Source organism: Pholis gunnellus (assembly GCF_910591455.1).
Source record: "Pholis gunnellus genome assembly, chromosome: 10".
Lineage (NCBI taxonomy): Eukaryota > Metazoa > Chordata > Actinopteri > Perciformes > Pholidae > Pholis > Pholis gunnellus.
Window position 1 is genome coordinate 18,618,848 of NC_136537.1, and position 26,762 is coordinate 18,645,609.

At 42.5% G+C, this 26,762-nt stretch overlaps 1 protein-coding gene across 5 annotated transcripts in view; it reads right to left on the bottom strand.

The window, feature by feature from the left end:
• enox2 (ecto-NOX disulfide-thiol exchanger 2) overlaps positions 1 to 26,762 on the bottom strand; it is a 143,565-nt gene that overhangs the window by 60,389 nt on the left and 56,414 nt on the right. For all 5 annotated transcript variants that reach the window (XM_079167066.1, XM_079167065.1, XM_079167069.1 and 2 more), the window contains one exon: positions 16,238 to 16,384. In XM_079167066.1, the coding sequence (XP_079023192.1) occupies positions 16,238 to 16,384 (147 nt within the window). The remainder of the gene's footprint in view (positions 1 to 16,237; positions 16,385 to 26,762) is intronic.

Here is a 26,762-nt window from a genome sequence, read left to right on the forward strand (position 1 = left end):
TAAAACTATTACAAGTCTATGACAGACACTGTTTTTTTTCCTCCCACAATTCAGCCTAAAAATAAAGTTAAAGACAATTAAATCTCCTTGAAAGTAAAGACAGTTTTATATCTTTTGACTAAGAAGCTTTCTAACGTCACATTAAGTAACTTAAAATAGAAGTCTATGAAAAAACGCAAATATTCTCATTTTAGAGGCTGGAAGCAGATCATCTTTGGAGCGTTTTCTTCACAAAATGACTCAAAAGGATTCATCAAGTTTATCAGATTTGTTGGCAATAAAAGTTTAAAAATGTGTCTATCGGTGAATATATTATTCAACTAAATATTTGAGCTCTAATCATAACCAGAATCTTATACTTAGTTCACGTGATAAGAACTGAAAAACGACATCCAATGAAGAAGGCAATGAGATGGGGCTGAAAGCTCCAAGAACATCAAGTAAGGGGACCTTATCAGCTGGTATCTCGGGAGACAAAGCAAAATGTACTAAACACGATTGTTCCTGAAATTGAGACACTATAATGGAAATAAAGTAAAGTAGTGCCTGCATACTGCTGGACAGGCCTCCATACTCAATCTCCTGGGAACTCAAGGATTTGTCTTCCCAACCCGAAACTTTAACCCTAACCCGGAGACAAATGCCTTCAACCACAGTTAGTACTCACACCCACCCACAAATCCTCTTATTAGCCAGGCTCTGGGAGCTGGAGCAGTGTAGCAAGATATCACATAAAGTAGTTTGACCACCAGGCAGAGCTTCCTGTGCATACCAACTAAAAACAGAAGCGTAATTACTCTCTTGAGAGCGATCATTAACGAAAAAAAGGGATTCCTGTATGCTCTTGTGCATGATGCAGACAATAAGATGCACCGGCCAGCAGTTCGAGGAGGACAGACAGGAAGTAAGGTTTGGAGAGAAATGGGGACTTTAAGTATATTAATTACACAGAGATCTAGGCTAAGGACACAATAGCACAAAAATCTCATTATCAGCAGTTCCAGCTCAAGCTCAGGAGACTTCGGGCTGATTCTGCCAGCAAAAACATCTGCTGAATCTATGAGTACGGCCTGAAACATGACCAAATGGAATGAAATCTCCACAGGAAAGAAAAGTGGCCAGGATTTAGCAGAGTCAGCTGCACATTCCTGAGTACAGAACTGGGGTACGGCCGAAAAAATGAATCCTTGTGACATGACAAGCTCGGTGGCCCCAGGGCCTGGATAGGAGACGCTATAGATAATGACAAGAATGGCTTTATCATAGGATATACCGCATAATGGCACATGTGGGTCAAGAGCACTATTGTTCACTGTTTACGACCTCCTACATAGCCGGCCCTAATGGGAGGCTACTACCAATGCATCTAATGATGGTTAACAATAGACTGTTTTCAAGTTACCTCAATTGGAAGCAGTTGCAGTGGAAAACTGCACTTAGGGATGTAGCACTAGCTAATGTCTGGTAGTAGTACACATCATGCACAGACATCTGCACATCACATTAATTAACCAGTGCATCACAGAGGTCCCCGTGGTTTGATTACGTCCTTTTCATTGTTTATGGAAGAAGAGTGCTGCTATGTATGCTAATGTCCATTCTATCCATTTCCTGTCTTAAAGCCCCTGAAAAGGTGGTAGTTAGCAACTAGCTTGTGAACACACTGGAGCTTTGGCAGCTAGAAAAGCCGGATATTTACCTCAGGACTTCATGGAGACAGAGCTAAAGGACAGTAAATGTTGGACCTAAATTCTCCAGGCGACAAGAAAACTGACTCTAAATAAATTGAATTGCTGGATGTGTAAAAAGGCAACTGTTTGTCATATTAACAAGGTGATGATCATCATCAGGGTGATGATACGTCAGTGTCTGAAAATACACTGACGTAAGATTTAACATTTGGGGGGGAAATATTGTCAATCAAGAATTCATGTACATAGTCTGATTTAAGTGCTAAATTCTGATTGATGCAGAGAAATACTCACATATTGCCAAAATAGCCTGAGGTGGAATAACAAATAATAACTTTGGAAAAAAATAATTGTGTCCATGTAGGACTCCACATTGTTAGTAAAAACTGGTTGAGAAAATGTGTTTTTAGGCCGCAGTATTTTTCTGGTCTAAGGGTTTGTTACAGTCAGTCTGCCAATCCCTGACTGGAATAGTATCTCTGGAAAACAAGGATCAGGCCCTGGATTTAGCCCCGTCCGCCCACCAACTCCTGAGCTGTTGTCATCGCACCATGCCGCCGACTGCTGCAGCAGCTGAAAGCATCTTATCAGCAGCTGCCAATTACAACATGGGAATCTTATCAGCGGTAGCCAATTAGAACCAGGGGAGTTGCTGTGAGGAGATGTCAACAGCTCGGTGAACTTGCCAGGGCTCTTATCTGGCCCCGCCTCCCCATCCAGGCAGCTCTCTTTTGAGTTTTCTGTCACAGTAACGACTGCCGGTGCAGTGTTGTGACAAGAGGGGCTGGAGGTACAGCCGGGTTTCAAAAGAGCAAGCCTCCCAGAAAGACTTCACACTGAAAGCTGCAATATTTTAGTACGTTTCTGACAACCGAGGACGGAAAAACCCACAAGATTCTTTCATTATTCACTTGGCACCAGCTGGGCGTGTGTTCAGAGTGAATACAGAAGTTATTCAACAATGCATTTTGGTTCTTTATGAGACAGGCATCTCAGATTGATTACGGTACAAAATGTTTCTCTTTTTCACAGCTTCTAGACATGGATGACAGGTAGGATGCATTATTTCTACTTATAAACATCTGTTGCTACGGCGTCTCTTTTCGAGAGCAGCTGAAGACCCAAACAGTGAAACACAAAGATATTGTTTCTGTCTAGTTAAAAAGATCAGATACTGATCTGATCTTCTGTCTTGATGAAGACTTTATATGACACAAACTGAACTTATTTCCCCCCCAAAGGCTACATTTCTTCTCACCATTATCATATTGTTGCATGGAGGATCAGTGTTTTCTTTCACTGTTATGAGATCTCCTTTCAATCACTGTAGAATATATATGCCTTGGTTGGCCCTTGTGAAAATCAAAATCTTACTAACATGATCAATAAAGAGTGGCAAGACTGTGAGGGGATGGCGACACATATTGCTTTTACTGTCATCGGTCATAATACCTAATGGAGACACATAACAGTATGGTCAGGCTTTTAAGACTACATTCAAGACTCCAGCAGAGAGTGACCTCCCCAGAGGCACGGGGCATTGAATGAATAATGGTCGGGTGCTTCCTCGAGTAAAGCTTTCAGAACGGAGGTCATTGCCGTTATTTCACTGGTTCATCTTTTCTCTAATGGCGGTATGGTTGAGTAGAGCCATGAGGGATAGCTGTAGGAGGAGAACATCCGATGTCTAGTGAAGCCTTCTTTCCATTGACTTGAAATAAGAAAACCATAGAATCTTTTCAATGAGGTGTAGTTGTTCACATTCACAGTGTTAACTGCTGACCACCAGCATTATGGCTTTGAGAGGAAGCCAAACCAAACCACGACTCTCTCGCTCAGACATCTCTGTCCATATGTTGACTGACTCGTTGGTATATTTTATTAAGCCACTCAAACTTACTTTGTATCTCTGAAGAGTGATTTCACAGATTTCTCTTGCGATCATTATATCAGATCACAAGACGTATAAATATAATATGCCGTCTATACCACAAAGAAAACCTGAACATTTACAGAAGTCTAGAAAAGGAAATTAAGTTGAAGTAGATGTATTTATCTGTTCTTTGTTAATTGTAGCTCATCATAATATTAAATATTGGTTTATCCATTGTGCGGTTTTGGTTTGCCTTTTTATAACACGGTCTTCTAACCTCAGTAGCCCTTACCTGCTTAAATTCAAGTTAAACAACAACTAGGGTTGCAACTGACAATTATTTTAAATTTTGGCTAATCTGCCGATTATTCACAATAAACCAGGTGATTTGTCATTTAACTAACTATCATAGAAAACAAAGAAAGCAGCAAACCAGTGAGGTTTGTCCATTACTTTTCTGTCAACAACACAGGACAACCAGCTACACCGAGCCCCCATAATTAACTCCAATCACTCTAGCACTCAAGTACAATTTGGCAAAAGAGAAGCGGGGGGGGGGGGGGGGGGGGGGGGAGATGGTTGTAAAGATAGGAAGAAATCTCAGCTTCCCTCCCAGTGGCTTTGACAAATGGCTCAAACGGTGTTCAGGTCAATGCCTCACAACAAATGTAGGAATTTAACAACCCTCATCACGTGGCGTGCCGACTTCAGATTAAACCCATTAGCCCGTCTCATACAATACAAACACCTGAGGGGGAAGTCAAGCCGAGCAGACGTCAAGAGGCTGTTAACAAAGCCACCGCTGTGCTGATACAAACGCCATCGTGCTAGCATACCCTGCGGCCTCCACAATATATAAGAACGCACACATCACAAAGCAAAGACGTGCTTCCTGCTATACAGGCAGATCAGCAACCATCTGCATTTCTCATTGGATCCATTTAATTAGCATGTATATTGAAAATCCTGCTGTGATAAATAAGAAATCATTCAATACATGTCATCAATATGCTTCGCATGAGTAGTTTCCTTGTAATTCTTTTCTACTAATGCCAGTTCTAGAATTCCCCATTGCTACCGTGTCACTATTGACTTCTTCATTATTCTACTTTATGTCCAAATACATCACTGTAGGCTGCGGTAATTAGGTCATCCATTTCCAACAGAGAATGTGAGCATGGTTTCCAAAGAGTACATCACAGGGCGAGTCCCGTGTGCACAGCGTGTGCGCACGGCGTGCAAAGTGGAACCGGGTGGAGAGGATGTTCTGAAGTTGAAACACTGTCATCTTGTTCTTCAACCCACGCATGAGGACGGTATCCTCTCTCAGACAACAACTAGGCAGGAGGGAGGTGCTGAATGCAAGAAAAGGGATCCAGAACTGTGCAAGTCCTTGTTGGATAAAAGGCTTGTTCAGCATTTAATGAGACTATGGAGCCATGGAGGCTCAGAGGGAGGAACATGCAGAATCGTAGCAGAAATAAATCGTCTTTCTTCTGATCTCTCAAGCCTCTCAAACCGCAGACAAAAGGCACTCGTATGATGCAAGTTTGAATTTGTCTTGGCAGCTGTTGCAGTGAAATTGGTGACCTTTAGAAAATGCCATTGAGTAAAAAGAAGGTATGTCTATTAATAAAGTCCGGTCAGGACTACTGAAGTAAAGACTCAAAAGAAATGGAAAATAAAAAAAAGAGTCACACCTTTTATAGAATTACCATATTTAAAGTAACTTTTGCATAAATATCTACCGTATATATTAGAACTGAAGCGATTAATTAGTCAAATGATCCAATTATGTTAGAAATCGCCATTTCTAAAGCCAAATATGCCAAAAAGTCATCGGTTACACCTTCCTAAATGTGGTTATTTGCAGCTTTGTTCGGCATGACGGTAAAATGGAACATCAGTGGATTCTGGACAGTTTGACGGACAAAAGAAATTATTTGAAGCTCTGGGAAATTGCAATGGCCACTTTTCCACTATTTTCTGACATTGTATAAATGACAATGAATGAATAATCATTAGTTGCAGCATTAAAAGTGTATAACTAGTACACTTAACAAGATAAAAGCGATACATTGCTGTCAAGAGTCCGTTAATGTGACTGAAGTTCTTTTACACCAGTAAATGACCTTTTAACGCTGTAGTATTGAAACCTCAAAACCACAATTGACTGCTGAAAGTCATAAAAACGGAGATTAACTTTCAAAATGTAACAGATGGGCGACTGGAGGAGGGATCGTTCAGTGAGCGGCTGATAGAGTAGGGTGAGGCCTCAGGTTAGCTGCAGCCATTAAAACACAACGACCACTGGAAGAGGAATAAAATCACTGCTTTAGACACACACACACACACACACACACACACACACTACAGTTTGCGTATCGTTGTCTTGACTTTATTTTGAAGCACATTGCATTTCCCTCGACAAGCAATGTGATGGAGCCTAAAAATAAGGTTTTGCTTGTGTTTCTCGATGCGTTTCTTCAGAAGGAGTCAGAGAACACGGCGAGCTACAGTGCGGATGTCCCATGACGTTTCATTGAGCTTTTGCTCAAACATAATAAAACAGTCTAGTTTGTACTTTCTGTATCCTCTCTCTGGTGTCTCATGTTGTGTAAACTAGTATGGGCTTCTAATAGACGGAGCATCACTGGCATTAACAGACGGTCCCTTGGGTTGTATGTAAGCCGGTGCCGTCATGCATTAATTATGGCTGGGTGGCACCCTTTGAGTTTAGCTTACCAGGCCTCCTGATGCCAAATGACAAACAAGAATGGCGTAAGTAAAAAAAACATCACCGGGGTCCCCTTACAGACCTATTTATCTTCCACCTCGATGTTCGGTTTGAGATTCAGATGCTGCCCGATGTCTGACAGAGATGTACGCTTTACTTCTCACAACTGTAACTGTATCAGTGAGCAGTCTGTGGAAGCAGCCGCTCGGTCTGGCCCCCCCCCCCCCCCGGTGATAACGGCAGCTAAAGTTACGCTGGCATTAGCCACCGTTCTCCCTGCTGACAGCTAATATCAGCGCGTGGCTCCTGTGATTTCAACACTTACGATCGCACATAAAAGATGCAGCGAGCTGTTGTCGTATCTGTTTGACCCGTGAATGGTGTGTGCGGGCGAAAGGGCGTTAATCTGGATGAGTTTTAAAGGTAGAAGCGCGAGTAAGACGGAGACTTTTGCCTCGCACTTAGCTAGGCTGAAGTGTTTACACGGTTTACACTGTTACAGTACACCTTTTGGATATTTGTTGGGGAATGCTAGCTCAGGTCCATTACCTCCAGCCTGGACTGGAGCAGGTCTAACCCTGATTTGCATGTAGCCTGAGATAAACCAAGACGGATTGTAATCAGATTTGCAAAAGACAAGCAAGTCTTTTGATTTCAGCTCATCCAACTTGAGGATTTGCTGCTTTTCTTCTTCAAATACTGTGTGATAGTAGAATAAATGTTGTTGGATTCTCCTGGTTCAACCTTGGGCACTGGGAAATTAAAAACAAGCATTTTATAGACAAAATGATAAAATACCCATGTGGCTGGTGCTATTCCTTGAAGTAGTTTTTTCTCCTCCTTCTTAATTAGAGGTGAACATGCACAAAGGAGTGTTTCAGTTGTGTGCGTCCACTCATCCATCAGCCCACAGTTCAGTCAGATAAATTAGGATGCTTCCAAATGGGCTAATTACTAGTCACCTGATCTTTTCTGCACTACTACTTGCGCAACGGCCTCTCGCAGAGCCATGTGAAATGAGAAAGGGGGGGGGGGTTAGAGGGTTAGAAAAAAAAAAGGTGGCAGGATGATGAAGAAGAGGAGAAGCAGAGAAGGTGTTCAGCACATTGGTTTGGATAGAGCGCTAATGTGAGGCAGAGAGAGGCAGCTGGTGTGGACCAGTTAACCCGGCTGGAGGCTGACGGAGGAGGGGAGGGGTGGATGGAGGGAGAGGTGTTGATAGAAGACAAAAAGGCCCACGGGGTCTCTGTGATGAACATGCTGCTGTGAGCAGAGCTCTGCGTAGAAACAGGCAGATTCCTACAGCTTCTCACTGAGGTAACTGATGAGCACAGAGGAAAACCCAAGGGAGGATGAAAAGAACAATAGGCATCCGAAAGTTCCTTCTTCTTCCCCTTATAACTGATTTAAATATATGAAAAAGACTTTAGTAAAGCTCTGTAAGACTGTAATGGAGAGCCCAACATGTCACATTTAGTATAATATGGTGTCATGTTATGATAGAACAACATGCACAATCTCAAATTATAGTAGCGGGAAGAAGTATTCTAATGTGGGCCCAACATTCTCCTTGTACAATTTATACGAGTTCCAAAACACCAGAGGTTCGATGAAACCGAATTTAGTTTCATTTATAGTAGAAACAAATCTCGTCCACCTAGACAATATAAATAATTCATCAGGTAATCCGAGAGAGCGGTGGCTCCTCTGTGTTTTGGGGCTGAAGTGCAGAAGTCTGACAGTCGCTGGTGGCTTCAGGAAGAGGACCGAAGATAAAACCTCTCAACCGCCTTTACGTTTGTAATTGGACCCTCTGAGCCTTTGAGTCTCGGGCCATCCTTCTCAGTTACACAACATGCCCTCAACGAGAGGAAATGAAAGATTTTGTTTCAAATAAAATGAGGACGGGGGGGTCGGCTAGTCGAGACAGAGGGGAAGTGCTGCGTAGAGTGCAGCCTTCTTTTTTTAAAAACGGGTCAATGAGCCATTCCAGCAGTTCTGATTATAAATAGATTTTCTGAATTTGTTTTCAAATGCCTTTAAATAAAAAAGAATGTATTAGACATGAAATACTTGGATTACAAAATATATTTTTTTGTCCCCCCAAAAGACAGGTGATATCTTTCCTTTACTGATTATGTGTTAACTATTTTCTCAATTGATGAATTATTAATAATTTGATCACTGAAACCCAATTTGACTTCATCAACTTCTTGTTTTGTCGGACCAATAGTTCAACCCCAAAATATTCAAATTAATATAATGTAAGAGGAGCAGCAAATTCTCACATTTAAGAAATGGGATCTATCAAATATTAAACATTTTTGCTTGAAAAATGACAAACAAAATAGTTGCCAATCAATTTTCTTTTCTGTCGACTAAATCTACAACACAACAAATGTGATTTTAAGTGTATTTTCTCACACTGACCAACACAAAGACACTTTAATGTCCAACTCCAGATACAGGTACAAGTACAAACACATTTTCCACCTATTACTGGCAAAGTACACACTGTATTCTTAATAAATACTGAATCTGAGAAGATACTTTTTGTTTAGGGGCAGTTCATACGACACTGCCAGATAACAACCCAAAAAAGGATCTGAAAATATGAATGAGAAACACCGCTAGAAGACAACTTATTTGGCCTGAGTTTTATGCCCCTGAGGCTGAAGGATGAGGAGAAAAACTAATCTCGGGGCTAATTGTTTATCCTCCCTGCACTGGTGCTGTGTTGAGGTAATAACAGAAGGGAGCCCCGTTTGCTTTGATCCAGCAGAAAACAAGCCAGGTTTGTGCATTAGACTCTTTTCAGTGCTTTAGCGCGAGTCTACAGACAGAGCGCCTTCTGGCACCATGAATTATTTACATCTCATATGTTGGTAGGCTTTACCAGATGGCACTAAATCCCTGACCGCTGCGGCTTGCAGAGGAGTGACAGGGAGCAAGAGGGCACAATTAAAAACAATGGAGGTGAGAAATGGGGAAAGGGGAATTAAATAGATTGACCATCAGTAGGAGTGAGTGGAGGACCTGGATCACAGACAACCTGGTGTGATTGAGATGATATCGGGGAAATATAACGTGACTAATAACACATCTGCTCTGCTTCATATTAGAGCTGAAACGATAGAATAATCTCCAACTTTACAGCTAGTTTCCTTTCCTTTTATTAAATCTAATAATAATATCCCCGGGACAGTTGATGGGACAAAACCACCAAATTATGAAGGACATTTTTCACTAGTTTTTGACATTTTATAGAGCAAATGATACTTATTAGATGCATCCCTACTGTATAGTAGATTGCACTTTGTGAGCGTGTATTGCTCAAACAGACATGCAGGCGGTGTGTAGTCCTCATCTCTCCCAGAGCAGCAGCGGAGACAAGTGGACTGTTATGTTCTAAGTGAAGCAGAGGAATCCCAGAGGACTAAAGAGAGGCGGGCCCCTTCACAGCACGACATGCATTTCAATCACCACTCTCTCTTACGGTTAAAACATACAGACGCTCTAGAGTAGACATGCATCGCATGCAGCCGCTCCTTCCAGGCTGAACGCTCGTAACCTTTACGCTGACCTGCGTGCCTGTTTGTGAGCTAATGAGGTCCTTTTTTAACTTCAGTCTGTCGTCCCGTGGCCCATCCATCAGCATCACTCTAAAGCTTCTGTGTCACGGCGTGGCCTCGGCGTCACAAAGAAAGAAAGACACACACACACACACACACACACACACACACACACACACACACACACACACACACACACACACACACACACACACACACACACACACACACACACACACACACACACACACACACACACACACACACACACACACACACACACACACACACACCTCTCTCTCTGGGACAGCCATATATCTAAATGGACTGTCATCTCTGGCAGCTTAAGTATCCCATTACATTATTTACCTTCCAAAAGCTCTTTGCCTGCCAGTGGTGGGTCAATGACATCATATTACAGTTTTTATACTCAAATCCATTACTCCCCCCCCCCCTCCCACTAAAGCCACTAAAAAGAAGTACTGCTGCATGCAGTATTGGAAACTATTATGCAAAAATCTTCTCAAAAGAGAAACCACATTCAGTTTGCTGAAGCGCAGTTTTTTTTCTTCTTCTGGGGTTTTGGTGCACCACACGGGAAACGCCAGTCAGACTGAAAACCATTTATCATAAGGAAAGAAGTCGAGGGTGTGGACTGAATATACATGCTCCTATAGGAGCTCCCTTCAGAATGTCCAATACAAACCCTGACCGCGGATGAAGTGTGTGAGGATCAAAGTGTAATGGCTAACTAGCATGAGTATTTTCTTCTTAGTCAGTAAAGATAAAGATGTGGAATATTAAATAACGAGGGAGTGGAAATTTCTTTCTCCCCTCTGTTCATGTGACGCACACAGAATTTCAGAGCTTGTGGTTTCCCAATTAATTAGTGTTGAGGGGTAAAGTGGAAAAACTTAGGCCCCGTCTAGACCAGTGCTGGTGAGTCTCTAACGGGACACACGGCTGCCGAGGCTCGAGACCAAAAGAGTTGGATACATTCAAAAACAGACAGAAATGTGGACATGAAGTTCTGATACATTGGGAGTCTCTATAGACTGATGTGTTCACACAATGCAGGCAGGAGCCAATGAAAAGAAATTACAATAATATTTAATTATATTCAGCTTGATGGCTTTTTAACAGAAAAAAAAGAAGAAAAAACACTGATTTCATATTCTCACTCAGGAAACAAATATATAGGAATATAAATAATTAAGAAAACTGACTTTTGATCTCGGCTGTAAAGAGCCTCAATGATGATGTAACAATATGTATCCAGATAAAGCTTTTTGCTGCCACACTGGTTGATAAGAGAAATAATGCCGCTCCCTACCTACACAACGTGCATCCTTATTTGCCCTTACTCAATTACATTAACCTTTCTGCTTCACAATCAATAGCATTTTATTCAACACCGCTCTCTTAGCTGCAGCTAAAGGTTAATGCACAAGAGATTGAATCGGCGAGTGCACAGTTCTTCTATTTGCTAAAATAGCCGGCCTTTGTGATCAAATTTCATTAATTGATTTTTATGCAAGGAAAAAACATGTGTGGGAGGATTTCTTTAATCCCGGCATTGGACGTGCTTTTGACGAATCCATACTCGTGGCCTCAGGTTTTGAAAATAGGCCTCAGCTCTGACCACTGCTCAATGTTTGCTTTTTTTCCAGTCAAACAACCTTGTTACAAGCATACTCCAGACCCATTCAGCCAAAGGCCTGACATTCTACTTGAAAGAGCTATTTCATATAAATACATTTAGATTTGCTCCTTCACAGAGACAGGTGGTTTCCAGTGGAAGCAGTCTATATGGTAAACTGTAGAAAATGTTTGTTGATCGGTGCAGTTTTTCACAGAATGAAATCTTTAACAGAGATACATGCGCTAATGTGACGTGTGTTTTAGTTCAGGCTGGTCTAATGCAGCATGTTATGCATGTAATCATGAACGAGGACGCATAAAGACCGTAAAAGCACACACACACACACACAGGGCGGTGAACCGAGAAGTCAGTGTTGATTTATTCGTCACGTAACTTGTGTACTTCCATAGTTAACCTAACCGAGTAGTTTCCTGTGAAAACGGAAGGTTATTTTAAAAAGACAGTATGCATGTGTCGGCGGTTTCAATAGGAGAACGCACAAGAAATAAGGAGTAACATTTCGTGAGATAACGTACGAACCGTTGTGTGAGGATACGTTGTTCAGGTAATGTGACCAAATGTTGTTACGGTCCTTGTTTCAGGTTTAAGTTTGTGCTCTCATTGACCCGAAGCAGACTGCAAAACAGTGTGGGATGTTAGTTCAGCGGGCACAGCACTGAGTGCACTGAGTGAAAACACACCTCATTACCTAAGCTGACAGCACCCCTCACTCTCAGGCCAAGGACCAGACGATGGGATGCTAAGTGCTGCCAAGGATTTTACACTATTCTACCGACCAACAGGTGGCAGGAAAACACTAGGATATGCAGCAGTGTGCCTACGAAGGCAGGAGAGAAGAAGACTGCTAGCAGGAAAACATCTGTCCGTCAGTCGGTCGGTCTTTGCTTCCCGTACCTCCAGAACCGTTTATCTGATCTGCTTCACACTTGGTTTGGGGGCGTTGCTGGAGACATGCAGTGTTGAAGTTGGTGCAATGTTGCCAAATGGTTGCAGTATAATAACAAACTTTACATTTTGGCGGCTAACTTTTGAACCATCCGTTTCCCTTGGATTCTGGGGTTCCAGACGAATCGATCCATTTAAGCCACACCCACTTATGATTTTCTGCCATTTTGAATTATGACCAAATCAGTTTTTTCCACTCGTATTCGTACTTGGCTGGTTTACTGCTATGGACCCAAGAATGTGCAATTTGGACACACATATCAATAATCTTTGAACAAACACGCGATAGCGCTCTGTGCAGGGGGCGGGGCTTCCAAGTCAAGCTTATTTGTCTGCAGCGGACCTTTCCTTTCTGCGGCTCAATGACTGTTGTCCACTTTTGCTGCTGGATACATAACTTACTTGTTTACAAGAACAATCCGGAATTTATTTCGAATTTCACATTTTGCGTTCTCCATTCGATGCCTTTCAATTCCGTTGCGTCTCTATTGCGCCTCGCAGATTGCACTTAACTTTGTTTTGAACTGCTTCGCAAATTAAGATTATTATTAGTCTTACATTAACATACCAGGCGTGAGATAATGAAATCCAGCTTGTGCGGCTGCGACATTCATATTCATTGTGAGAGGGGAAATCCTGCTCCACTAAAAAATGAGCAGCATTTCAAAATCCCATTCTCTTCACCACCTGCAGCTGAAACACAGCAGGACTTGAGGGGGAATGGCCAACTCTGGCTGTGTTGTTAAACAGATGGGAAAAAAGGGGAAAATCCTTGCAGTGTGCCTGCTGCCCCCAAGGCACCACTTATTATGGATTGTTAAAAGGCACATGCACACACATGCATACACGCCGGTGCACAGGAACGCAGAAAACTAAAAAGAGCAAAGACGGTGGCCGAGTGCATCGTCTCCGACTTCAGAGAGAACAACTGGATGAAGAAAGTGTGATAAAAACTCTCAATGACTCAATTTGGGTGTAAGACAGAGACGCACACTTTAAAAAAAATACTTTTTACATGTCTTAGAAAAGAGTCAAAACAAACTGGAATTTACGACCAAGTGGGAATGATTTCCAATGAAATGAATTTCTCTAGAACTGTTTCATACTAAATATATTCAACTAAATATAAATATGGAGTTAGTCACACTGACTGTGAGTGTAGTGAGTGGACTACATTGTAGCGGAGTGAATACAAATCCAACTTCAAACGCTTCCTGTGACTTTACAGGACTTGAATTATGTATCGGGCCGCTTGTTGTTTGGTCTTGGTGAGGACGTTTAAAGATCATTAGAGGGGAATCTATCTGTGGAGCGGCTGGAGTCTGACACGGTTCCTCATTGGCCACATCACAACAAGCACTTTGCTTGTTTTCTTCTGAAGCAATTAGTGACATGAAATGCAGCTGTGTGATGCTCAAGAAAGGTGTTTGTGTCGCTGCTTGCAGACATGCATGATGGATTATCAAGTGTAATGACATTTGTAATGAGAGAAATCCCTCCATTAGGGTCCCTTTAACAAGACTCAATCAACACCATGCTAATGAGTCGCCGCTCCATCACAGAGCTGACCGACACGGGAGAGACCGGCCGTGATTCCACACATCCAGCAGTTCAAGACCTTCATCATTTAGCCGATTCTTCAGTCACCGGCTCACAGTCCACTTTCTGCAGCAACCTGGTTTAAACATGTACACTATGAACCTGTTTTGCATTAATGGGGGTACAGAAGCCTGATGGAGAAAGCCTCTTTCTAGGCCATTCATACGAGATACCGGTGTTTTAATCCGCTTTTTCTTTTTGCATGACAAAGACCTGAGACAGGAAGTGCATCGTTCCGACAGCTGAGCAGCAGGACAAAACGATTCATCATTAAAACATAACGGAGCATCTTTCCATCCGACTCACACTGAAGCTAACACGGAGCAGCCCCTAGGGCTACAAACAATTTGGTTCCCACAGCTGAACATTTAATTATTGTTCAATTCAGATGCATTTGCAGAGCAACGAGAAAGTCAAACGAGAGGAAGCAGTGACTTGTAGAGAAAAAGGACCGTTTCAGAATCAAGGTTGGGCGACGGGAAGATTCTGATTACTGACCTCCTGCATGTACACAGTCTCACATTATCAGTACACATAGTGAATGTAGACTTGATGTCTGGTCTCTTTCTATCATTTCATAACACTATTCAAGTGACGATGCAAACAGGTGGTTGGAGAGCAAGCAGGAAAAAAGGTTTTAGATGACATTTCATCACAGCTGCATTTATAAATATATATAAAACAATCTCAGTAGCACCATTACATTCTAGAGGAAGTCATTTCAACTTCCTGCATTATTTAATATTTGAAGCAGCGACTTCTCCTCGTCACTACATCGGATAAAAATAACTTAGGATGACCGAGATAGGGAAAGCTTTTCATCTTAAGGCTTTGTGATGGGCTTTCATCAGTGCAACGCTCTGAATGTTGTGTAAGCACGACAATGGAGGAGCACATGAAACATTATCGGACAATGGCCGCCGTATTTGTACTAGACAGTGTGATTGTGACTGTAGAGAAGTCATTGCTCACATTTAAATTAGAATCTAACAGACAGAACACAAAACACTTTCAGTTCACAAAATATATCTACATGCACTATGGTGCAGGGTTCTGTAACGCAGTGAACTTACTGATGAGAATATTAATATTATTAATATATACATATGTGGTCCGGATCATTTGTGAATTCCCGTGGTTTCAGAGAGTCTGGGTTGCGTCATCAGCGACCTGAAAACTTTTTAACGTTGCAGTTTTGATACATTAACCGAGAGGTGAATTTATTCTCGTAGGGTGTAAATAAATCAATCATTTGGTTATTTGTTTGACGATACATTATCCAATCATAGCTTGACGTGGTCGCTGAACTTCATCAAGACGTGAACTCGTCCAAGTGAAGATGTGAAGGAAAGATGAATTGTTGATGTGGAGTGTTAATCCAGTCCAATTAGCATCGCCAAGAAGGCAGCGACCACGGAACAACACCTCTCCGTCTGAAGGGCCCTCTTCTTTTCAATTACTTACAAAGCAATCAATTACTCAACACTTCTTTAATTCTGTAATTAGAAAGTCCTTTTAATTTGACGCATTGCGAGCCGCCAACTCAAATCACGGCTTCATTATAACACACTCTGTGACGCACATAAACACACGTGTGCACGGACACAATTCTCTCAGCCCATCGGTTTGAGTGACAGGTGAGTGTGTGTGTGTGTGTGTGTGTGTGTGCGTGTGTGTGAGAACGCTGGAGGCATGTTTGCAGCTTTGATAGGCCGGTGGTGTTGGCACGGTAACAGACAGTCAGGCACACAATCTTAGCGGAGCAGTTTCCTGCCGCAGCTGCCTGACCTCCAAAAAAAAAAAAAAGGGCCAGACGACCAGAGCCTCAGGACACGGCGAGCTAATCGAAAACAACAAAGACGGAGCTGAGCCACTTTTTCTCCCCCTATACCGCCACCAAATGACAGGATTATGCAACAATTCCCATCGCAGCTTTTTGATGTCGGTGGAGGAAGAGGAATCTCAAGGTAAAAATAAATAAAAAAATGTAGCTGTTGTATCAAAGCTTTTCTGAATGACGGGAGGAAGTCTCTGTTGGCCGTTACGGGCACTTGCATTTCAAATCCGACATGGCTGACGGCAAAAACGGTGAGGATTTGACACCGCGGATGTGATCCTGCAGCAGTGACGGTGAAATACATGTGAGGCAGTCAGTACCTGGAGGCAGGATGGCCCTCTTCCTCTTCTTGCTGTTGTCGACCGTGCTATCCAGAGGAGGACACTCCGTCACCAGCGGCCCACTGGAACTGCTGAAGTGGAGGGGGTCGTTATTGCTGGCTGCATCAAAGGGCAGAGAGTTGAGTCCTGGAAGACACAGAGAGCCACTTTACAGTCAATGAAGAGATGGCTGCTGACCAAAAAAAAAAGGGGGGGGGGGGGGGGTTGGGGGGGGGACACACTGTGCAACATGAAAAAAGAAGAGGAAACGACATGAGGTTCCAGCGTTGCTGTGCGTTTCATGTCCGAACCCTGTAGAGGTTCACTCACACACACACACATGTCACTGAGGACCTCATAAAACGCTGTTAGGTCAATGGTGCTTATGACAGCTGCACTGGTGAAACCATAAAACTAATGGTCAGGGTTCACGACAATATTAAATTCTTTAACACTTACATTTGCTGAAAATCATGCGAGGAGATCGTTTTCTCATTTAAAATCGATCTGTAAGGAATTACACGTGAATACAAAACAGAGAAGAAACAACTAGTCGATTGATTGATTCCTCCATATTGATATACCGCTGTGATAATCGATTAATCATTTCAGTTATTATTTGGGCAAAAATTCAGACAAATTGATTGTTCCAGCTTTTGGAATGTGAGAATTTGCAACATATTTTCTTGTATTAAATGATAGCCGACTCAAAATCTGTTAGTTTTGGACCTTAAGTGAGAGAAAAGAATACATCCGTAGACGTTATCTTGGGCTTTTGGAAAGGAAAAATGGCCATTCCTCACTATTTTCTGATGTTTTAAACCTCAAATGCATCGAACAATTTGTGAGATTATTCCCTAAAGAAAACAATCATTTGTCGCAGCCTCTTTAAAATCGTTTTAAACTTGATACCAGGAATACCAGGAAGGAGAATCAATTTAATGACTTTGTTCCGCAATAGGATTTTTCTTTTCTGCACCAGAATACTTTTGACCTGATCCCAGACACAGACGAGGCACAATGGTGCACTAGTTGGCTGAACCCTGAATCAATACTTTGTGTGTCAGACACACCGACACACCGACACATGCAGCGCTTCCTTCTCTTTCAATCAGAGTCACCGTTAAAAAAAAGGCTAAAATCATCACTAATATTGTGCACATACCAGTAAGAACCATTATCTGAAATAATGCCGTTAAGAATACCCAACAACATGTCAGCACCTCCACAAAAACAGCATCTCGTTGTAGTTTGAACAGCATGTAGATGTAAAGGCTCAGATGTGCTGCATAATGAGGCCAATCTATCAGTCAGCTCAGTGGAGGAAGGTTTTTTTGAGAAGGATTTTGCTCACTGCTATCTCGCAATAACAAAATCATCAGTCATATCATGAATACAAGACAAAAACAGCACTTACATCCATAAGTAATGAAAACAAAAACAACGTCGAGTTTGCTCCCGAGTCCTAATAAATGATACACAACTTAACTAGATGTATCAGCTAGTTCCCGCTCTTTAAGAGTTGTGTGTATTTGTTTATAATTCAGAGCAGGGTGCTGGGGAGACTCTGTCTACAGTCATGAAACATTCATGACGCTTCTTTGTTGCGCGGATGTTTTTTTTGTTTTTATCCCCCTCTCTGTTGCACAACAGATCAGAAGCCCCACATTAATGTGTCTCCGTCAGCGGTCAAGAGGACCCTTATCGGGTATTATCAGCACCAGACAGCGCTCCAAGTGTCAACAGAATTATAAAGGGTTGTAATTATGGTCTTTGTTTTATAAAATCTCCTTCACGAAATGAAGACTCTTGCATTACGCTTCGGAGAATACTTCCAATTAAGCATTTTCATGGCTTTGAAAATGATTACGTCTCTCCGATATTTCAGTCTAATCTGTGACAGAATCTTATGGAGCTATTAAGGAGCTCGAATTCAAGTACAGATGTTGGTACAAACTCACTCTTCTGTTCCATGTAGGCAGAGGTGTTTGCTGCAGTCAGTCCAAATAGATCTTCTGACTGAGCTCACACACACACACACACACACACACACACACACACACACACACACACACACACACACACACACACACACACACACACACACACACACACACACACACACACACACACACACACACACACAGAGGCCGTACGTCGATCTCTACTCAGCATCCATCCGTCACGCTTTTTTAACGACGAACGCCAATGGTGTCGAGAGAGTGAAATATATCCATTGCTCTGCCAATGTTAACTCCGTCAACAACAAACAGTTTACGAGAGACAGCCCTCCAGTCGATGGCAAAAAAAAGGCGACGACAAACCGTGAAAAGAGGGAAACGCCACACAGCTACAGCAGTTACTGTGTCATTCTACATCGGGATCAAGGAGAGAAGCCTCTTTTTGCTCAGTGCCGGCTGGGTTTGTCCAAAGCTTTCACAACCTTCTCCTCAATGGACCTCTAAGTGTGGCGTAAGAAGTGACTGAGGATGAATCAGGAATGGAGGAAATGTGCTGCACTCAAATGTGTGATTTAGAACCGATGCAGAGCTGCTGACTGATTGACTGACATCCGGTACGTTCTGTGTGCATCTCGGCACTTTATCTCGCTCTCGAGTGATAGCGTTGCTATAGCGAAGCTCTGAGGCAGGATTGAAGAAAAGCATTTTTACAGATTCAGCCTAAATGAAAACAGCTTTTGGCGTCGTAATTTAATTTAATCTTGGATCAGTTTCCTGGTGTTCACAACCTGTTATCGGAAGGTTACGGCCCACAAAAGAAACACATGTTGATTTAAAAAAGGAAAGGTTGAGCGACTCAGCCTCAAGGAACAGTCTCTTTCTGTGCGAGCATGAATATCTCGTCTTTGCTGGGTCAACGCCCCTTTCTGCGGTGCTACTCCTTTGTCTGTAGGCTGATGGATGATGTGTTTAAGTGTCAACATCTGGCCAGAGGGAGGAGTGATGTCAGTGAATAGCCCTGGGGGGGGGGGGGTCTGGGGGGGGACAGGTGGAGGCTTGGGACAGAAGGGCTGCAGAGCGAACGAAGGAAATGAAAAACATGCCGAACAAACAGACAAACCTTACGCTCCGTGGCATCAGGATGAGATACAAGAAATGAAAAGTGACCTGATCTCACATCACGGATGCATCAACCACATGCCCCATTAATGGTATAGTGGGCCAGTAAAAGCCAGGACCATTAGAATACGCAATGAAACTCAGTGGGTCATTAAGAAAGCATTTAACTGCCTTGGATGTGAAACCAAACTGTGCATCTAGACCACGGAGAACGTGGAGGACTATGTGCTGAATACAACGTCCTCATAATGTAACAATCAACACACGACACAAATGATCTGATGCCAAATAGATCGGAACGTTTATTGTTATTTATGAATCTTAGACAGCTGAAATTATTGGTTGATTAATTATCTGGTTGATCGACGAGAGATTTCAAAAACACTGTAATAAGTTTGAATTGTAAGAAGCTGAAATTAGCTCATTTTGTTTCTTTATTACTTAAAAAAAAAATCTATAATTTGAAGACATCAAACATATTTGTTTTTTATACTATTTTCTAATATTCTCTATATCAAATATTTGATCAACGAAAAAAAAACAGCAGATTATCGATTTGAAATCAAATGGTTTTTTTTCAAACAGTTTACGTTGACTCTATAAACTGCGATAAAAAGATTATTTTGCAGTGGAAGTGACTGAAAACCCCCCAAAAAAACCACTACTTTTTGGTTCTTGTCTACCAAAAAGCGTCCCATACAAAGCACACGTTGATGCAAAGCACACCTCAAATATATACGGCTGGGAACAGACACACCCATTCCTGCTCATGGAGGTACTCAGGTTTCCTGCAACACAGAGTCATGAAATACGAGCGGTTTGAGAGCAATTACATAAAGGCCGACTTCATCATTTCCTTTATAATGATGATTTCAAAGCACGCTGGTATCTGTGGGGATCAAACCTGTGATCTTTCTGTACAGATCACTTCATTAACCGTCGCAATGATTCTCCTGGTAGCACGTTTGTAGGATTCTCCTAGTCCTTAATCTAACTCCTATCAGCAGTACAGTATGAATAATGCAGAGCATTAGGAAATGTTGCAGGTAGGTGCTGAGGAGGGGGGGGTGTATTAATCTAAGATAGCGCTGAGAAACACAGAGGAAGTGAGCACAGAGGCCATGTAGAATATTGCACGTTCATTCATCTGAACAAGGCGAAAGGGCCAGATGGTGGCACGCAACATTAACATATCTCTAAACGTCTTTCTCCGACTATTTCAGCTCATTACTAAACCACAACAAACCTCCCAGCTCCACTGACTTCTACATTCAAGCAGGCAAAGTGGTTTACCGCATTCACTTATCAGGACAGAATCTGAAGACGGTGTGTGTGTGTGTGTAGGATCAATGTTTTAATGCTAAATAGCAACAAACAAAAAAAACTCACTGGGACGAAGTATTGTGTAAAGTACGACAGAATGTTCTCCAAGCTGTGTATGTATGTATCCCCTCTGTCTTGGTTTAACAATAATCACAGAGGCGTGTCTTAATCAGCAGCCAAACCAAGTTGTTAAATATTCAAAGAGGAGCAATTTCATCATATATTTAACTACTTCACTTCTTTACGAGGTCATGAGCTCACGGTTGGATCTACATGACTGGATTAATGCTATAAAAAGGGAAAACATGTATTCATGATTTACTCAGATTTAACTGGGAGCAGGGATTCTCAGAGCCGTCCCATTACAAAAAAGTTGTATTTCCTTTCTCCCTAAACTTCAGACAAACAACAGACGTCACTGATCAACAGAGTAACCGCAGTCAATCTACTGGGAATAGAAAATGAATTTCATCTGAATGGCACCACTGTGCAGCCTTCTTTGTGAGGATATAATCAAGTACAATGTTCTTTTTGAAATAATCTGCAATTGGCGGAGCACTCTTTCTGCCCACTTTGTGAGCACACGCGGTGCAGTCTAACTGATGGCCTGCCCGATTTCTCTAAAGTCCAAAGTGACTTCTTTAAATGGCTTGTTTTGTCCAACCACGAGTCCAAAAGATATTCAGGATGTTGCCCTCTTTTTTTGTAACATTTAAGTCAGAATGCAGACCACGTGGACGACATGTGGCTGGAGTGGAAAGGGCATCAAGTCTTTGAATAACGGATTAAAAAAAAAGGAATCCAGAGAGGTCACATTGTCCGTCGCCATTACATTACACATGCAAGTCACAAGTGGGATATCATTCTAAATCATAATGCATCCCGATGACTCTGGGTCTCAGTCACGGGCTGTGCCACTGGGTTCTGTTTGGGAGGCAGCTGGCAAGTCTACAAACAGGATCCCAAATTAGCCTTCAGTCACCTGAAAGGCTACCGATGAAAGTCACAAGACCTCCGTTAAGTCTCGCTGAAGATCAGTCCCCGCGACACAATGAGATGATGCTCTATTCATAGCCTGGTCCATCAGAACAACAGGACGCGAACCATGAGCACGAGCTCCTAAATAAGGTCTCCGACTTAAGTCATGAGTGCCCTGAGCAGATGTACAAACAAGGTGTCTGACGGATGTGGCTTAGCAGTGGATGGCAAAGCATGCCAGGCAGTTGTGGTATTCTCAAGAGGATATTAACCAAGCTTTTCACTTCCTGTGTATTTATAGCAAAGACAAAAGGAGGGGGGGGGGGGGGGGGGGGGGGGGGCAGTTAAAACAGCAGACGGCTCATACAAGTGGATGACATGGGGCCATTTTCTGGACAGCTGCACTATCCCAGAGGCTTTGCTCATATCAACAAAGGAAATGAATGACTGAGAACGTCCTGCTTTGTGTCTCACGCTCGTGTTTCGAGCCACGTTTCTGCTCTGCTGTCGGCAAACAGGCGGCGACACAGAGAGCAGCGGAAAGGCGACAGATGGGAGAGGCTGAGAGGCAGGAATTCAAACTGTGAACTTAGTTCCAAGTTTCTTATCAGACAATAATGTATTTGCCAAGCAATATATCGGGAAAGCCGAACAGATTATAGCGAACATCGTGGCCGAAGTGACAGTTACCCCCGCTGACCTCTGCCCACGGGAGGTGGTACAAGATGAAGTTGTTAACTTTTGAGTTATATATATATATATAATAAATAGAAGACAGTGTGCATGTGCAGTAAATATGCACTATAAATATGAAAAAACAATTGACGAGCGCAAATTTGCAATAATGACCACTTACGCCCATGCATGCATCCACACACACCCCCCACCAGTGTCTTCAAAAAAAGGTTCATTAGTGATGCAAAGGGGCGTGGCTTACATATAGGGGGTGTGACTAACCCACACCATACAAACAGGAACTCAATTATGCCTCCCACAAGAGTGTCTACAACAAATTGTTAACGGGTTTGGTCACCGTTTTTTTCAAATGACATGAACACAAACGCACTCCTTCACCTACATGACAAATGTCACTGTGGGGGCATTAATAAAGGTCTGGGACATTATTGTAGACTGGCCGACAGACGGATCGACCTACAGAGCGGCTTGTTTTTAACTCCTATAGAACGGTTCTCACTTTCATAGTTTGGGGATGTTAGTAAAATAAATCTAAACTACTGGCAGAAAAGTAGCACAGGGAAATGAAGAGCAAAAAACTGCAGCGATGATTATTTATCGCCAACAATAGTGCTACGACAAATCATTATGTTAATTACTAAAAAATGAGTTTCCCTGACATTTCCCGAAGGCTGTAGCACCAGTCCTGGGAAGTAATTAAGTGGCAAAGAGAAGAAAACATACAAGACAAAATAAACCCTTTTAACTCAGAAACAAATGGCAATTTCTAAATATTAAATATAAAGCAAATGTCCCAATTTCTCTACTATTGCAGCGAGCTAACTCATCCCAGTAAATACAGAAGAGAGACTCTCCAGAATATTCCTCATTTAGCACCTTAAGTAAATGTCAGAGGCACCAATCAGGGTTAATATCTGGATGACTACGTAGAAAGAATTAAGGTCTTACAGATGGGAGCTCGGTAAAGGTTAATCTATTCCCTGATGTTGTGATGACATTTTGAAACAATGCTAATGTTGGAACATCTCATTGTGCATTAACGAAGTTGCCCCCACAGCTGGAACCCACTGAGACACACAGCGAACACTAAATGCAAAGGGTTATTAATGTGAAGGGAGAGAAATGGATTTTTGTTTTCCGCTCCTTGAAACAATTGAGTTCGACAATATATTCAGTGTTCACTTCTGCTGTGCTGTCATTTCATGACTATTCATATCATCAGTGACATAAAAAAAAAATCCTCCTCAGACCCCCTCCGTCATTCCTCCAAGCCTGGAGGAATTCACTGAAGGTTAATTTATTTAAATCTCCCATCCACTCATCTCTATTCCATTAAACTCACTAAGAATCTTTCATTTACAGACTAATCCGCTTTCTACTGTTAAAGGCCTGTGCCCTTTCTGCGATGGAGTGAGTGAGCGAGTGTGACAACACTGCTGGTTGATAAGGTCATGTTAGCTTACACGTGCATGCGCGGCATCTTCTAGCGCTGGACTAATAAGCCTAAGAGGCGGTCGTGGCACGAGGCAACAAAGTGAAAATGTAGGGTCCTCCCAGGAGAACCGTTCTTTTCTACTTGTCCTCCTCGAGGCCCCAGAGGGTCTAAAGCTCCTACCATCTGGCCCCTCCTTTGAAAGACAGGACACTGTAATGCATGCAGTGTATGGGCAGCTCGACATATCAACAATTAGGCTGCGGTACAAAAAGGACATCTTGGCTACGTGGGCAATCGGCGTATCGTTATTACAGGATGGCATGCGTTACGATTGGCACGGAGCGCTCTTCTGCTAATCACTTTGGGAGCGCTCCCTCTTCCCTCGCATAGCTGCTGAAGCTATGTGCAGTCTGTTAGAAAAACATCCAGCCGATGTCGACGGCTAATGAGAGGCTCACTGGCTCCGGTGCACATCAACAACGGCAGGCTGGGAGTCTGTGTGTGTGTGTGCGGCTGTGAATGGTCATCTCTAAAAGCACACACACAAACTCTAGACACCGACAACCGACTGTACAGTTTGTCCTCTCTTTGCTGAGTCAGTCTCATCAGGGGTACTCGCTTTACAACTTTAGTGTGTGAGACGTGAACGCGGAGGCTCACACCGCTGCAGTGCAGAGTTGCGTCTCTTTGATGTCGCTCGTGTGCACTCTTTGGATGACCAGCTGCTGATTTACAATAAACAGCTGAGCCGATGCTCACCGGAGCTCTCGGTCCTGTGACGCTATTTAAAGCCAGCGAGGGTGCTCCTCAAGGTGCAAGTCATTCCTCCTAATTAAAACCGGGATTAGGTTGAAGCGGGGGACCGACTGTTCTTTTAGGGGTTTGGAATGTATATCTCCATCTTTTGTCACCATCTAAAAAGTCCCAAAAAAACTCAAACTTCATTTGACGCCACCTCTTGTTCACTTCCATCCGTCTTCTCAAACGTACGCTTCTTATAATGATTCTCTTCACTCCAGTGCTTAGCTGCCATCCACATTTCATGTTATTTTTTGTCTTATTTGCAGCCTGTTCTGAGATCACAACTGCTCTATAATTTGCCTCAGACCACCTATATTTCATCCTTGTGAGGGAACGGACAAGTGCAGAGGACGGAAGAGATTTATGATGAGCAGCTGCCATCACTGACACGGGCTTTTAAAAGCAGCGAGATCCTGCACTCGTCTTTGACATCGAGAGTCCAGCTTTGTTTCCACATGTAGAGCTGCAGCTTTTTGAGCCATCGCATGCTACAGGACATAACCAATACGTAGACGAGTTCATATTCAAACGCTACGAGAAAGGACGAAATAACTCATGAGAAAGAGATACAAAACACAAACGGGTCAGTGTTTATTCTGAAATGATAGTTTGCTTCTTGGATTAAGTATTTGCGTCCTTAATTTTCTGAATCGTTAAAGGTGTTAAACTCCACAAAACTAATAGAAAAAGTCAAACAAGAACAATTATCTCTTTTCAGACAAGATAAGACAAGTATATTCAGTGTCACTGTAGTGCCATATTTTTTAACGAGTGTTTCTTTTTTACGGTTTTTATCTCTTTCAATATTGGATTAGAGACTATCATAACCCAAGGTGCACACACATTTCTATTAAGCTGTGGTAATTAGTCTGTATTTTAATCATTAAACTTCTCCAAGAGCATTCAGTTTGGTGTCTTTAATTCGTTAAATGGGGGAAAAAAGATGATAACATGGAAGACTGAGTCCTGCAGCCAGTGTCAAATTTCAGCCGCATTTGCATCATTTAGCAAAATAAATTCAGAGCTTTTCTGTTCCTCTCTCACCGTCTGTGTCACCACTTTGCAGATTCCTTTGCCAAACCCGTTTTATTGTGGTTTTGAAAAGAAAGGCCACACCTTGTCAGTATACTTCAGAACATCCCAGAGGCTGTGCTTAGTTTGAAGGAGAGCAGATAAGAAGCCTTATTCCCTTGTGTGTCAATTAATACTTGTAAAAAGTGCTCCTTAGCTGTTTGTATTGTTTGTCTTCCTCTCTGAGATGAGAATCAAACCCCCTGAGTGACGATACGAGTGAGATCTCAGCACTCGAGATGCAACAGCCTATTTTCAAAACGCAACTCTTTGCCTTTGATGCTATTTCGGTATGTAGCTCCCGTACAGGTCTGAGAAGAATTACCAGATGGCTACTTGTCATTCTCCGCGAGAGAGAGAGCTCTGAATTCTGGTCCAGGAATCTGAAGTCTGATGTTGATCACGATCTACACCGTCAACAGGGACACATATGCTGCCGTGATACAACCCGCTGATTAGTACACAAAGTGTGAAGGCACCTTTACTGGCTTCCAGGAGATACAACTCCTACTTCTCGACTCAATCTGAATGTCGTGTATGTGTTGGTCTGTTTACTGGAGCACAACGTTCTTCATATCGAGCCACTTAATTCTGCTCAGCAAACCAGATCGATGCATTTTACTATAAAATGTAAAGACAAAAAATATTGGGAAACTTTTGTAAAACAGACGATCTGCCGTCAAAGTCGAAATAATGAATAATGATGCGTAAACTGCTCTTCGTGTGTAGAATCAGTGGAATATCCCTTAAATATCTAACAGAGAAATAAATAAATGTTTCTGTCACTGCATTTGGCAAAACTGCTTCAAAATCAACACAAAAAGAACACTCTTGACTTTACAATGACAACATTTAGAGGATTTGCATATTGTGTGTCTTTTGTCCTCTTTTTGCCGTCGCTGAAGTACAGACATGCGAACATTTGGAGCTGCGAGTGCAAATAAACAATGGTTAGTCACACATGAGAGTGCTAATGGACCCGGTGGCAGAAAATGTCAGCACTCATTGTGCGTCTGTCTTGTCCCTTGTTGTTTTGTCACTGGAAAATGGGAGGGAATGTATTTGTGGTAGGTTTTTTTTTTAAAGGGGGGGGGGGGGGGGGGGGGGTTTGCCAGAAGGAATTAGTCAGTGAAGCAAGATA